The following is a 15,544-nucleotide window of genomic DNA, read 5'->3' as shown; positions in this document are numbered from 1 at the left end:
TATTTCAACAAGACAAAACAACATCCTATTTAATCCACAAAAGAGAAAGCTAAAATACGAGAAACTGCGTTCACTTTCCTCTGGAGAAACTGTTTACTTTTACATGGCACCTAATGTATGCTCATGTTTAAACTATTTCAGTTCATCCAAGTTTGCAGTTAAAAAGCTTCACTTATGTAGACAACCACGTTATTTAAACACCATCAAATGAAACCACCTTTAATGTGTTACTTGTTAACGTTTTTTACTTCACAACCATAACTCCAAAACAAGCATTTCTACTGCCACTATGTCCTAATAGCCTTATAGACCCCGGGAGGGGTTATTGTCGCCTAGGGTAACGACCCTTCCCCCAACTTATGGCCCTTAGCTTCACCTCAGGCCATAACCTGGTGGCGGGTCATTATCCCGCGATAACGACCCATCCCTCAGTCTATAAAGCTATATTAATATTGCAGATGTGGTTTGCCATAGTGTTTGCAGATCAGTCGTATCCTTGTTTCTTAATGAACAATGTACCATGAAAGCAAGGGGAGGCTACTGCCCTATTACATCCTTTATTCGATTAGGGTGTGGGGGGCTTTACAGGCAGGGCCCCTTCAAATGTGCACCCTACATGAACATCGATAATGCTAGCAGCATTAGTGGGGTTAAATCTGGATGGCAGGATGTTAGGTTTTCTGTGCTGATCCAGAGTGCTGCGGCACATTTCCAGTCTGTGATGGTGCGAGAAGTACATGCCTCTCCTGGCGCAGGCTAGACATGCTGTGCCAGGTGCAGCCCACAACTTGGTTAATCCTCTGTTGGTGTCGAGACGTCAGCTGACACTGTCTGAGCATTAAGGGAGATGGGGAGTTGGATGAAAGGGTAACCCTGGGGCACGGCCGACATCCTCGGAGGGTTTATGCCACCCTACGCATGGAGGCCAGCTTTGCTACTTTTATGATCCACCTCTCCATTTGCTGTTGGCACCCTGCCTACATCCGAAATTGTAATTTTTTGCCAATTCTGAACTTGCTGTAATTGCCCATCAGCAAGTTCAAATGCAGGAGATCTGCTAAATCTCCCCCTCATGGTCGGTGCAATGGCATGGCGGGTGTGTTGCTGACTTCAGATATCTGTGGTCAAACCTTAGCTCAAAGGTTCCTTCCTGAGCAGTGGCATCTCAGCCTTTCGTCCTTGTCATGTAGGTCACTAAAAGAAATGACAATTCAGTTTGAGGTGTAAGCCATTAAAAAGGCCAAGATTGCTTCGATTTAATGTTGGCTATCACAAGCTGCACCACGCAAGACATCCATTCCAAGTTAGTGTTGCTTCGCCATTCGCGACTGGCCCCAACAGGGCTTTACTTCCTGCAGAAGTTCTTTCCAACTACATAGTGGATGGCACCGCACTCCTCCTGCACGTTTACAATAGAGCTATTATTATCAGGGAAAGAATTGGGCCAGAACAGGATGGAGGCTCATTCTGTGGATGCCCGAGGCCCCAACCTCGACAGAAGAGCTGGTCCACAAATCTCCAGGTTAGACTGCCTCTCAGGAGTCTGCAGTGCACAAGAGGGGCTTGGTCATCAATTACAAGCTGCGTGCAGAAACAGCCGCAGACGCACATCCATGCAGGGACTGTCCAGGTGAGCACGTATGTCTTGTAGTTTACAGAAAGCTTTGTGGTCGGGTGAGTAAGGAGATGAGCAGGCAGTCCAGTTTGCATTCCCTTGCTCTAAAGGGTTTCCTGCTTGATTCACAGACACAGATACATTTCAAATATACAATTCTGTGGTCATTCTTAAATTCCCATCCTGCTTTTATGCAAATCGCCATCACCCAGGTCCCTCCTGAAGGTGCCCTTCAGCTGCATTTGATTTGGTTCCTTGAAGAGACGGATATCGGCACCTCTGCCCCTCCCCCACATCGCTCTAGGGTGGGGCTTCCCGGAGTAAATTCGCTATTTCCTTTTGAAGTTGCATTATGCGTAAAGAGATGCACAGTGGCAGGGGGTGTTCCAGCTCTAGGTCTCCCTCTCTAAATAGAGCTCCCAAATGAGTCGCCCACAGCCACTCCCAATAGCTTCTCCTCAAATGATCTAAAGTCAAAATGGAGAGTTGCCGAACGCGCCATCTCACTTAGTTTATACGAATTACATTGCATTATCCGTGTGCTCTGAAGATGGCAACCGCTGGCAATAACCCACACTTACAATCAACAACGCTAGCCAAACCGCCCAAGACATAGCGGCATTGATTGAAGAAATGTGTGGCCTTAAAAGGATATATTAAAGGCACCAATCTGTATAACACTTAATTCAAATAGTGATAGGTAGCTAGTAAAGATACAGAATTACCATCGGATGTCCTCATTGTACCTCCTGATGAAAAACAACATAGTAAAGTGGGAGTTCCTTCTTTTAAAAGACATGCAGTTTTTGTAAACACTGATGTTGGAGAATCTGGGATTAGAAATTAAGATTAATTTGTCTTTCAGACTATTTAAAAGAAGTGGCAGCTGGGTAAAATACTACATGTTTTCACATGTTTAGCCGCATTTCACAAATACTGTGGCACATTTTAAAATTAAGGGCCATGTTCAGAGTTGGGAGGTAACGTTAAAATTGGTTTTACCTGCCAAATACAGTTGTTTTTACCGTCCACCCAATTCAGGGTTGGAATATTGCTGACAGAAAGTCAGCCTATTTTTACCCACCTCAGAGGTAGAGGAAAAGATTACGAAGTGGCTGGCCCCAAAAGAAATGTTCAAGTCTTTTTAATTGTACAGGTAGGCACTTCCATCCAATGCAACACAACCAGGGTCATTACGACCCCGGCGTTAAGGGGCTAACGGCGCAGTAAAAGGCTGCGGCGCTGTTAACTCCCCTTAATGCCTTACTACTAGGTCCCGTTGCAGCTCCCGACCTTAACGGCTGGTCTGGACCAGCCGCTAAAGTAGGGACCCGCAAAGGGACCTTGATGGCAATTACGGTACCACAATTTGCGGTACCGTAATTGCCGCCTTCCCAATACCCATTGAGCCCTATGGGGCAAAAATGGGAATGGGGAAGGGCCATGGAGAAAGGGGGGAATTACTGCCCCGCCAACCTTGGAATGGGGTGGTAATTCCCCCTTTCTCCATGGCGGACTCCGGCATGGACCATGGTCCTAATGAGGGCCAACATGTTTTGAGATAGAGCCATGATAAGGGGGTGGAAAGGTGGCCATCTCTGAGGCCCTCATCACACCACCTTACCCATGCAATGCATGAAAGGGTCAGAGTTGACCAGCAGTGGGGTGGCTCACCAGCGTGCATTTTCCATTTCTCCTTCACATTGTAGGTAGGAATGGGTAAATAAAATGATTGAAAAAAGACATTTCATGGTCTTCCTCTGGCAGAGGTGGTATTTCTGGTATACCTCCAGGTATTTAAGAACTACCTCCTCTGCCCAACTCTGAAAGGGTCAGAAATACCACTGCTCAAATCTAAGTAAAGCCCTAAATATTGTGTGTATTTTGTTTGTGAGTGCTAAATCGCTATAAGCTGGATGTCTGTCTAGTACGTTTTAAACTGCCCTACTTGGATATCGGCCCTTGTTGTGAGCTATCTCCATAAGGCCCTGTGCCATTAAGAATATTACGCAGAGGGGCTAAAATACCCTAGACCACACTGTGATGCAACAGAAGGCCTGGGCCAATGCTTTGAGGCCGGCAAAATATGTGGTTATGCAGTGGCATGATGTAGCAAAAGTGAGAGCTGGTACGGAAGAGTGCCCTAGTCTGACACCACAATGCCCCGCGAAAAAAATCAGTGCTTAATTTGTGGGAGTGTTTGCCAGGGCTCAGTCACTGCACCTATTTCTGAGCCCTGGCACTTATTTTCTCAGACTTTATTATTTTAACTCTCATCCAGTAGTTGTCATACAACAAGGGAAAACAGCTGCACTGGGGGCAGTCTCTTCATCCTGGGCCGGTTCATTGTCACTGTTATACCAGGACAGCGGTAGAATTCATCGATAACAAGGAGTTGGAAGGTGACAATGCTGTCATCCTGCACGACGATGGTGCAGGTCTGCTACTCCAGTGTGGGTTGACAATAAGAGGACAGTCACCAGCCAGCAGCACCAACACATCTGACATGGGCAGTGCACCCATCACTTGCATTATCCTGCAAGAGTTGCATGTTTTACCCTAAATATGCTGACACTTTGGGGCACAGCCGTGGGTGGTAGCCCCAGTTGGCCCGGAGTTGCTTGACCCGATGTATCCCAGACGTACTAGAAAATATATGGGCCCTGGCACATATTTCTTTTTACAAATTAAGCACTGAAAAGGTGACTCAAATCCTCTAGTGAAGTCAATGCAAATGAGGGCAGAGGCGCACGTAAACACTCGTGTCAGACAAAGACTTGCTCTGAATGCCAATTACATTGCAGCAAATCATAATAAAAATGACAGAGACATCAGCTTGGCTGGAACTGGAAGCAGGTGTCAGCAGCGCCCAGCACCGTGGCAGCCAGCCACGGAAGCAGCAGCAGCAGCCATGCAGGCTGCAGCTGCAGACAGTGCTGGCACAGACGCACCTCCCGTTCCTCACAGCGCAGGAAAGCGAACCCGGGAACAGCACGAGGCAGGGCAAGAGAGCCACGCGCGCGGCACGCACGCACGTACGTACGTACGTACGTACGTACGTGGTCAGCGCGCCAGAGGGAAAGGTCAACTGCATCTACTAACTCACGAGGCAAGCAGCACCTCCCGGATATGCTGGCATGCCTTTCTTTCAAAAGTTCAAAATGGGGATGCATAGCTCACGCGCTCAGGTAATTCAGCTGCTTGTGTGCTCTGCTGATTGAACACAAGTTCAGAGTGTAAAAATTGCAATACCATCCGATTGTGGCATCCTTGTAACTATTTAAAATGCACGCAAGGTGGGTCAAATATTGCATCGTGCGACCTTTCTGAACTTGTGCGCACTTTTGCAAATTCTAAATTGTATATTTTTGTTGCTATCTATTAATGTTATCTGCGGATACGCTGGAGGGTTAAAAAGAATAATCATGCACACGTGAGTCCTGTCAGGGGCTATTGCATCTATGGGAGAATGCTATTCCATCACTATGGTCCCTGGTTGTGCAACACAACTAGGATATAGCCGCCTCTATAAACCAAAGAGTAGCAGCAGTGGCGGGGGAAATCCCAGCAAACCCCTAGAGCCGGTGTTGGCAGTCATGCCAGTAAGGGTGATTGACTGAGGAACGCCATACGCCACAGGTGAAGGAGGACTTCATCGGGATAGCAGGACCCTCCTAAGTCCCACATTTGCACCTGACTACTACCCATGATACGGGTGCCACCGCAAGCCTCAGATCATACATGCACAGCAGTAGGGACATCTTACACCCAAACAATGAATGAGGAGCTTGCATTTTGAAGCTTGTAATTGGGAGAGCGAGTGCAGATTAACCAAGACGCACATCTGATTCCAAAATGTTGCCGCCTTGGCAGAGACGTTGCTAGGGGGGTGCCTGAGGAGGCTATAGCCTCGAATCTTTTGGTTGTAGCCACGGCTAGAAGTGCAGGGGCTATAACCAAAAGGCTAGCTAGCTCTGAGTCCCGACAGTCGCGACATTAGCGAAGCCCCAGATATTTTCCAGACCTAGCAACACCCCTGCGCCTTGGGACGGATATTAGCATGCGGCACATTATTAATCAATGGTAAACACATCCATATTTAGGAACAGCGGACAGGATATCGAGTTAAAGTAGATGACGTTGAACACTGACGATGGCTTCTAGATATGGGATACACCAGATCCCAAACTGGTACTGAGAGTACAGCATTCGGCAGGTGGGTCTGACAAAGGGAGTTAGTCACCCATTGGAATCAACCGTAGGATCCTGATGCCACATTTGAGCTAATTATTGCAACCCAAATGCATTGCTGCGCCAGCATTGCTACTTGACACGCCATTGAGCATGCATGTGCATCAGAGCTGAAGCCTAGGTGTATGCACAGCTTGAGTGTGAGAGATGACGTGCTGTCCTGTGCTGCATGCTCCACAATGCAGAAGCAAAGCGAGGCATGCATACAGACCTGCTATTGACTATACGCGGCAGATACATATGCACGCAATGATGATGGAAGACAGAGTAGGATGGATGTCATCTGTCAATATTTTATCAGAGCAAAACCGAAATGCACGGATGGCATGTAAAGAAAAAGACTAGAGTGTGCAAGCATCACGCCGTACCACCAACCACTGCTTGCTGCCTACATGCCTGTCGATTGGTTATTAGACATCATTTCAGCTACAGACGCACCAGAAAACAAGTCAGCAAAGCGATACATACATTACCCTGCACCCCATGATGAGTCAGCTACAACAGAACACACAACTTGGCTGTGGCGTTTCGTCTTACACGTAGGCCAACAGTAGATCTTAGTATGCTGACATGGAAGGGCAATTGATACATCAGTGTAGATACAACAACACACATGCAAACCCATACTATATAAAAGCACATCAGAGGAGCTGATGATGAAGGTCACAAATGACCACAAAAGCAAAAGGAAACAGCAACCTAAGGGCGCGCAATGCGTGGTTTCGCCATGCTTTCTCACCCATCGTGGTGTTCTGATTAAAACTCTCAGATGTACAGGGCTCTACTAATTGCATTTCATTAAAGGTAGGTCGGAGGTTTGATGGGGCGCACTACCCCGGCAATGCCCCTGCAGCACTTGGCATAGCACGGGGATCCAGCGTGCTGACGGATTCTTGAGTGGGCATTTGCTGAACATTACTTCTCACGCGTGGCATGGGCTGGTGTCGGTACAGGTGTGATGTCACCTAATGGTGTCAGATACATTTATGCCCTCGCCTGTAGTGCCGTCTGCATCCTCCATCCCAGAAAAACATCTATGATTCATGTCCTTGATATGGCCCTGTCACGTGAAGAAAGATGTCAGACTTGGAGGCTACAAAGAGAATGCCTCTGCGAAGTAGAACCAGTCACGTGCAGTGCGCCATCGCTTCCCAGCCAGGCTTGTGCTTTATAAATCCCATACATGCATACAGTATACTACCAATTATGAGAAAGGCCACCTGTTCCTACAGTGATGTTGCCACATGTCTTTGTTCTTTTCCTCTTGGCCTCTCGATGAGATAGACTCATGAAGGGCCTGTCCCAACATGCGTGCAGCACTTCAAGTTCTCATCCCCTAATTTAGAACCTTGTGCCCTATCCGGAAGGCAGACAACTCTCCTCAAATAAAGAGGATGTTGCCAAAACTGATCCAGAGGTGAGGATTCACCTGGTGTAGGTTCTTCCACCAGCCATACGCAGTCCACCGCCACGCAGGCATCTAGGCTCAGCTGGCAGTGCATACGAGGTGTGCCACCACCTCAGGGGCGGCAGATGCTCCACTCCCACACTCTGAGTGGGCCCAAGGGAACCCTTACAGATCCCCTCTTTGGCCAGGCATGGGCGTCCGAGCAGGAGTACTACTCTGGGTTTTCCAGGCTCCAAGGGGTGCAAGAGAGCTTCTGACAGCCCTGACGTGGCGGTTTGGGCCACCAGCTTGGAGCTGACAAGAGCGGGATGGGTAAAGCAGAACTGTCAACTTTGTTGTTAGCAGTTCTTCTATATTCACACTTCAACAGTGGGAGTTAGGCAAGGCAAGGCAAGGCATTTTTGTGATAAGGAAACTAAAGATTCACCATGCTTGAAATCGAGGTCTTTGGGGTGTCAATGTGCAGGATGGCTTGCATCTATTCTTTCGGAGTCTAGGGTGTAACTGTACATCAATCAACGCAACTATATGTGGTCCTTTTGACATAAAGGGCGTATTCTGAAAGATTATTTCTTTCTAGGTGTTCCTGTGTATTGGTCTTACTCGCACACTGTTGTTGTTGACAGAGATGTAAATACTGGGTGCCACTAAGAATCCGCTAAACGTTCTCGGAAGGAGGAAAGAAAGAGTCAGCCATGCCTGAGTGTCATCAGAGGTAGGTCTTCTGCAGGAAGTGCAGACTAGGGAAAGCAGCGGAACCCCATTGGACTTGTTGGCATCCACAATTAAGGAACATCTTGAATCGAGGACCAGCAAAGCTGCTCTTGCACTTTTGGCCATCTGGGTATGCAGTGTGCCATGGCTAGGACCATTCAAGGCTACCACTGTATCCAGGAGGAATGTGAAGGGGTGCCTCTTTAGTCAGATATCGCAAAGGAGTGCCGCCAATACTGTCCAGTGCAGATTCTGTGCTTCTTACTGGGAGGAAACCAGTGAACGGAGGATAGCACAGGGGCAACGTGCTGGTCTTGGAAGCAAGACCACCCAGAGCAACAGAGGTCGAATCCTGGATCCGTACTTAGAAACCGCACTTGGGTATTAAGCGCGTTATAAAAAAACTTTAAAATAAAATAAACAAAATTTGGGTTCATGCAAGGTGCGATTGAACTACTCATAGGAGTAACGTTGAATAACAGGTTTTCTGGGTCTAGAACTTTGACCACATATAGGATATTAATTATGGGGTTCTAGTTGGCAACGTTTGTGGGGTGGAAGTACAGGGATTTTTGTTGGCAATGGTGGGTCGTACCATCTTTTTTAACACCATTTTTGGGATAGCTCCCTGTAGGATTGCGTTGTTCACGGAAGGTAGTAAGCGAGAGCAGAGTATGCGTGAAAGGCGACGCTTTCGACTCCTACTTCCCAAGACATTATACATCCTGCAACAGATTTTTTTCAAGCTCTGCTGAAGCCCGGGGCTCCATAATAAGCACACTCTACACTCAACTCCTTGTATGCATCAAAGTAATGTGGAGCACCCCCACATGCAGACCCGGATGGGAAAACAGGAAGAAGGAAACTGTCCCTTCCAGTACATTGAGTCGGCCAGTTCTGTTTTGAGGAGGCAGAAGATGTGAAGACTCTCAAACTGTGGCACTGCCCAATCATGCGGCTGAAGAAACAAGTACATCAGAAGTTAGTATTACACTAAAGGCTGATTAATAGCTGCACTCAACACCGTTTCTGTCAAGAAGATGGATTTGGACCCAGAAATGGATGTTCTAAATCACCTTAATGTGACACGAAATTAGATCACATACAATGTGCTACTAGCACTCTCCAACCAGGAATCAGGTTGCGTTTCTTACATTTTCAAATATGAGGTGAGGACTGGTCTGTGTATGGTTCTAGGTGTGTGTGTCTGGAATATCATTGCAACAGTTACTTATTGTGTGGATGGTTATGTGCATGCTTGTTCTGGCCCACCTGCTATTTGTGTTGTGTTGTTTGATTACCCCTTTGTGTTTGTTTGCACACACCCTCTACCACTTTAACAACAGTGTTAGTTCTCTTGGATGATTGATTAGACCTAGTGACAACCAAGGTGTGCCATGCCATACTTGAAATACTTTTGATGATTTTATAAATGTCTTTCACCCTAGACTGTGCATATGTCCACTCACGGTCCAATGACAAGAAAAAAAAGCCTGAACACGTTTTTTTATATACAATCACTAGTCTGATTTGATTTCACAGATACCTACGATGACAAATGTACTGATCACAAATTGAGAATCTCTGACATCAGCATTAGTGCACTCCATTTTCCAGGTGTGAGTGAAAATGTCCGCCTGACCCAGAGGCCCGGGGAACATACTTTGCGTCTCTGATCCATCAGAGAGATGGGATTCAGAGGCAGAATCCTCTAGGATGGATTACCATGATTACATATGTGGCCCACGGACTTCCGTGACAATGCAGCCATATTTGATACATAGTGCCTGGAAAAATAGAAGAGAATACTGCATGGTCTGAAGCCGTCCAGGGGCACTACTGTATTTGTCAGTCTAGATGAGGCTGAAGGCTGTTCTTTGTGGTCCGAGGGTGGACTGCATGGGAGCCTGGATTGAAGATGCATGTCTTTTCAGGTCCTATTAGGCTAGACCCCTCTCTCTCTCTCCACTCTTACAGATGCTGCCTCCTGCATATGTACCTTCACCATAAGGCTCCAGTGCAGTCCAGCCACCCTTCACATGCTGCGCGCTGCCGCGCATGCTGCCAGCATCTCCCTAGTCTCAAGGCAGCTACTTCGGTTCAAATTTACTGAATGTGGAGCTTCCTTTCAGGCTTTGACGGCTAAATATACCTTGTGGGATTCGCTGATGGCTTCGCTTTTAAAATATTTACTAGCATTAAGCAATCTTCCCCAGCTACGCCATTAGCATGTGAAGTAAATAATTATGTGCAATATTTATGCACTGCGTTATGCTAATAGGTAGGTGCAAATAAATACGGTGTGTCAATGTGTGTATATATTCAATATCATTGGTGCCCATTGCAGTGGAAACAGGCGGATCGCAAGCGCCGGGACCTGCCGGAGGACAATATTGCAGTGATGTTGCCACTGCTATTTTCATGACCTGGACTAGCGAGTTGGGTCAGGCTTAACATTTTAAATCAAGAGAATTACAGATGACGAGTTAGCATATGCTATTAGGTGGGTTGAACATTCAAGTGAAGAGATCACACAGTCAATGAGTTTAAAAAAGAGCAAAAAGACAAAAATGGAGTAACATAATTCATGGAAGAGTTTTTTTTTTTCATAGCCTTATTACATTGCGGTACTTTTAAAGACACATGTAAATAAAGTGCACATATTCATGCCATCAGTGTCAGCAAATGATAAAAGTACAGAAATATGAAGAAAAGAAGACTGGACGGTACCTGGAATCCGGATACTTGGTCAAGGTGGACAGGCTGCTGGTATACATGTGTCCTCCCACATCAATGTGCACTGGCGCGTTGCACTTGGTGAGCTGAGCTGGGAGAGGGATTCCTTGAGACGCGAGAGGTGACACCGGGGACCGCGTTAAGGAGAGACGGGACATGCTTCTTCCCTCCTGGAAACGACAGACACAATGAACAGTTCCGCTGAAATGTAACCGGGGAGCCGGCTCAACTTCTCGCAGGATCTTAGATCTCATCAGATCACTCTTGCATCTGCCTGATCACATATTCAGCTAACAAATTATTGCCACGACTGTAATTAAGTCTATTTGCATCATTTTCTTCCCAGCACCAGAGGGTAAGAAAAAGATGCTTATTAGCAATAAGAAATCAAGAAAAAAAATGTCAAGGTGTCAGCCTCAAGGGGCATAAAACAAACTGCAAAATTCTAATTAAAGGTCGCAGGCTTACGTGTTAGATGTGAAATATCCCCCTGACAAACGAATAACCAATTTGTGAATTGGGATTCAGGGTTTTTTTGCAAGTTTGTCTCAATAACGAGACACCTCTAAATTAGTGACTTCCTCGCCACCTCAGGCATCTGGTTTATACACGTAGTACATTTCACATCAAGCTAAGAGCATTTCCCCTGTCGCGTACGACTGCAAACCGGATGCCCTCGAAAGGGTCAAATCGTCGGTGCAGAGCACGCTGGAAAAATCCAAGAAGGGCTTACCTGGGATCTGACAGCCCCAAAAATAAACCCAAGCTGATCACTGATGTTTAATGTTACTCCCCCCAGCAAAGGTAGCTAATATCACCCAGGCAAACAAAGACAGGATCATGCCGTGTTAGGGGGCGCAGTAGCACTGCAAACGGCGTGCATTATTCATTGTCACGGGACCACGAGGTACCGTCAATAGTGTAATGAAAAGCTCGTTATGAGATGACCTTTGGGTTGATGAGGGCAAAATTAACAAAAACAAATACAAATGTAGGGTTATCAGTAAAAAAAAAAACACCAGTGTATTGAATTCGACGTGTCTACGCGCCATCAAGCATAATTAGGCCATATTCTGGTGGCATGGTAAAAATGTACCGACCGCCATTGTCTTTTACGTAATCTCCTTTGGCTGAACAAAATATTTTCAAGTCACTACACAAATATAAGTATTTCCATCTTGTCATGGCACTCGAGTGGGCTCATGCAGTGCCTTCAAGCATTCATTCACACACTAGTCCCTTCACAAAGATTGTTCTGGCTTCATCAGCCTGTTCTCTCATGTGTGCTTTTCCAAAAGACCAAATACCAACAAGGGGGAGTGGCAAATGTACTTGTCCAACATGTCAATGGGCATCAGGAGGTGGTGGGGTGGGAGTACCTAAAACGAACAGTACTGCAGTCAGAGTAAAAAAAGGGGGCTTAGTTCCGTTTGTCGGATGGAAAGTTCGTAGATGCGTGTGTCCTTGACAAAAGGCAATTTTACCTTAAGGAGGAGATCCATTTGGAGCAAACTCCAATGCGTTTCCAATTATTTTCCTAGTTCTCCGTGCAAAGAAATGTTGTATGTACTAGCATAAACATAGAAAACGTGATACATTAACTATTCAAGCCAAAATACGCGATAAGACCTGCGATGTTTTAACCATCTTAAATTCAGTGCACATAGACACATCTTCTCAATTTCACTAAAGTGCATGAATACTAGGAAGGACATCATTACAATGAAATATCTGTGGTGTGATTGTACAGTCAACTAATGGAACAGGTATTGGTGTGTAACCTGCAGGTCACTTGGCGGGTTAACTGAAACAGAGCAGCCATGATAGTTCTGCAAAAATTAACCAAAATTCATGTAATTCTAATCCGGCCTATACCGTGCCAGAGTATTTGTACATGCTAAACGCTGGTGAAATGTTTTAAAGTGTATAGGGTGGAGGGAGTGAAACACACCAGCATCAATCTACAACACATTTATAGACATTAGGATCCGTATCTGAAACTGAAAAAAAAAACTGCATGGCTGCTTTTCGGGCAGGTTTTGTGTTATGGATACTTTGTCCTAAGAATTGCTCCCTTGTACTTTAATGGCCACGAGGACATAGCATGGCTGGACACCACAAATGAAATAAAGACTTTTTAAATTGCATTATAGATCCTGAAGGCTTACAGATATTTTTCTACATAGCGTGACAAAGTCACAGTGTAAACATCACACATCCAGTCCCTGATCCACCTGAAAATAGGACTGACAAAAACCAGCCCTGAACTATTCCCACGCACCCTTACAGAGCAACTAATTAGAAACTACCAAGTCCCAAAGAAACAGGAGATTTGGGACTACATCTCCAAAGAAGCATCAGATGTAAAAGCCAAATTCCAGAGTGGATTCTGGAATGTCTTCCACGGATTCAGGGAGAGATACACTATACCACATTCAGATAGACCCCTTTTCTTGAAGGGAAAAACATAACATATGCCATCCCCTCCTGCAGTAGCGTGTCTAAAGGAGAATGTTTCCCCCACCCCAGCAGCTACAGCATACTTCCTTCCCGTTGCCCAAAGGAAAAAACAATGTTTGCACAGGTGGGAACTTACTAAAGGTTTGCCTGCCCATTCCGATGGGTCTTTTTTGATCAGAAACCCACAAAATGAACTTCTGTGCACAGGGACAGCCAAGAAGCAAGGCAGGAGCAGAACGGTATGTGCCACTTTCTTCCCAAACATTTCCCTGACAGGCCACTTTCACAGAACGGCAGCCTGTATGGGAACGACGCATGCACTTACAGCGCATGCAGGAAGTGGCGGCTTCTTCTAGTAAAGTGGCACAAATAGCAGTGCTGACGGTGAGCTAAGTATGGGATGTGGGGAGGGACAGGAGTATGTGTATGCATATGTATGTGTCTGGGGGGTGCGTGTGTGCATGTATGAATGTTATTGAAGTGGGGAACGGGAGGGCAGGTCGACAGTCAGGGGGTAGTAGGGGTGTCCCCTGTGGAATACACAACTGGGCTTGTGAGAGAACGGAGTTGCAGGGCGTTACCCGCATTGGGAGAGGGCAGGGAAGGGGGAGCTTGGAGGGAATGATGTTTCCCTGCAGCGCTGAAACTGGGGTCGGTGAACCGGGCTTTGGTGAAGTTTATCTGCAAGGAAACATCATAGAGCCAAGCGGAACATCTAACAAACACCAGATCCAGCACTTGAAAGCCAACTGAAAGAAATCCAAGATGGTGGAAAGCCTTTTAAAGACTTCCTTTACCTGGCTTGGAATAGGAAGGTAATTATCCAATCAATTCAAATGTTTGCCTGGCCAATGGGTAGAACTATGAGGGCTTTATAACAAAGGCTAGGAAACACGCACAATACTGGGAGCTGAGGAGATGAGTTTGCAGAGGAAGCTGGAGGCCACCAGAGGACGAAGTCCATTGAGCCCAGAAGAAGGGTGTGCTCAAGAAAGGGGGAGAGGAGTCCCCTGAACCCCAGAAGAGGGAATCATTCCAATGAGGCATAGAAGAGCCCCCTTTGAACTCCAGAAGATGAGTCTGCTCAAGTGAGGGGCCGAGAAGCTCCCTGAACCCCAGAAAAGAGGTATGGTCCAGTGTGGGGTAAAAGAGCCCCCATTAACCCAAAAAGTGGAATCTTCTCCAGTGAGGGGGGAGAGGAGTTCCCTGTACCTCAGAAAAGGGGTGTACTCCAGAGAGGGGAAAAGCCCCCCTGAATCCAATAAATGGGGTGTGCTCCACTGAGGGGGGGAAAGGAGTCCAATGAATTCTAGAAGAGGGGTGTGCTTCACTGAGGAGGAAAAGGTTCCCCTGACACCCAAAAGTGGGGTGTGCTCCACTGAGGGCAAGAGCAGTAGCCCTGCTCCCCAAATGAGTGTACTCCAGTGAGGGGGAGGAGAGCTCCCCTGAGCCCCAAAAGGTGTGTCTGCTACAGTAAGGTGCAGAAGAGCCTCCCTGATCTCTGGAAGAGGGGTGTGCTACTTTAGAGGAAAGGGTGAGCTGCTCGGACCCAGAAGCGGGGTGGGCTCCCGTCAGGTGAGTAGATCCCTTGAGAGTAATAGAAAGGGACGAGAGAGAGAGAGAGAGAGAGAGAGAGAGAGAGAGAGAGAGAGAGAGAGAGAGAGATACATACATTTTGGCCCAAGAAGAGGATGTGTGGAACACAAGAGGAGTGTGCTACAGTGAAAAGTAGAGAGTGTGTGCAGGCCGAATATATCCCTGGGTATGGACTAGTGAGCAGTGCCCTATCCAAGGGCTACTTCTTCCAAGAATCTTTATGTTACAGGCATACTGACCCAATGTCAATGAATAGTCTTATGTTTTACTTTGTTTAACAAAACCCTTTAAGCTTATTTTGGTGTCAGTAGCTGTGTGTTTTACTTTGGCAATGTGACAATAGTAAAACATAAGGTTTTCAAATATGTTTACAATATAAGAATGTAGAATAGCTGCAAATTTCCCCCTGATTTCTGAAGTAAAATGATCCATGATAACGTCATCAAATTTGTGTATTTATTATGAATTCCATAATCCTCTGCCATGACATCTCAGTAGGGCAGGAATTAATTTACTTGCTAACCCTTTCTTCAGGAACACTCTATCAATACAGAGATTAAAGATTATGGGTGCACGATTGCACACCTATGTTAAAACCTCCCTGATCGTATTCTTTAGGAACATACTCCATTGACTATCAGTTGAACTCAGACCAATGTATCAGTGAAGAAGGCAAATATGTCCTTCCATAAATTTGACAAAATGATCCACATGGACAATCCACAAAACAGAAATACAATTATCTGTGGGACACAAGAGAATAA

The 15,544-nt window shown here is 46.3% G+C and overlaps 1 protein-coding gene across 2 annotated transcripts in view; it reads right to left on the bottom strand.

The window, feature by feature from the left end:
• Positions 1-15,544, bottom strand: part of KCTD15 (potassium channel tetramerization domain containing 15) — a 167,521-nt gene that overhangs the window by 117,726 nt on the left and 34,251 nt on the right. For both annotated transcript variants that reach the window (XM_069639340.1, XM_069639348.1), the window contains exon 2: positions 10,719-10,894. In XM_069639340.1, coding sequence (XP_069495441.1) covers positions 10,719-10,894 — 176 coding nt within the window. The remainder of the gene's footprint in view (positions 1-10,718; positions 10,895-15,544) is intronic.

Source organism: Ambystoma mexicanum, chromosome 1q (assembly GCF_040938575.1).
Source record: "Ambystoma mexicanum isolate Mex_15411 chromosome 1q, UKY_AmexF1_1, whole genome shotgun sequence".
In the NCBI taxonomy this organism is placed as follows: Eukaryota; Metazoa; Chordata; class Amphibia; order Caudata; family Ambystomatidae; genus Ambystoma; species Ambystoma mexicanum.
The sequence above is the reverse complement of the archived record's forward strand: the minus strand, read 5'-3'. Positions and strand labels throughout refer to the sequence as shown.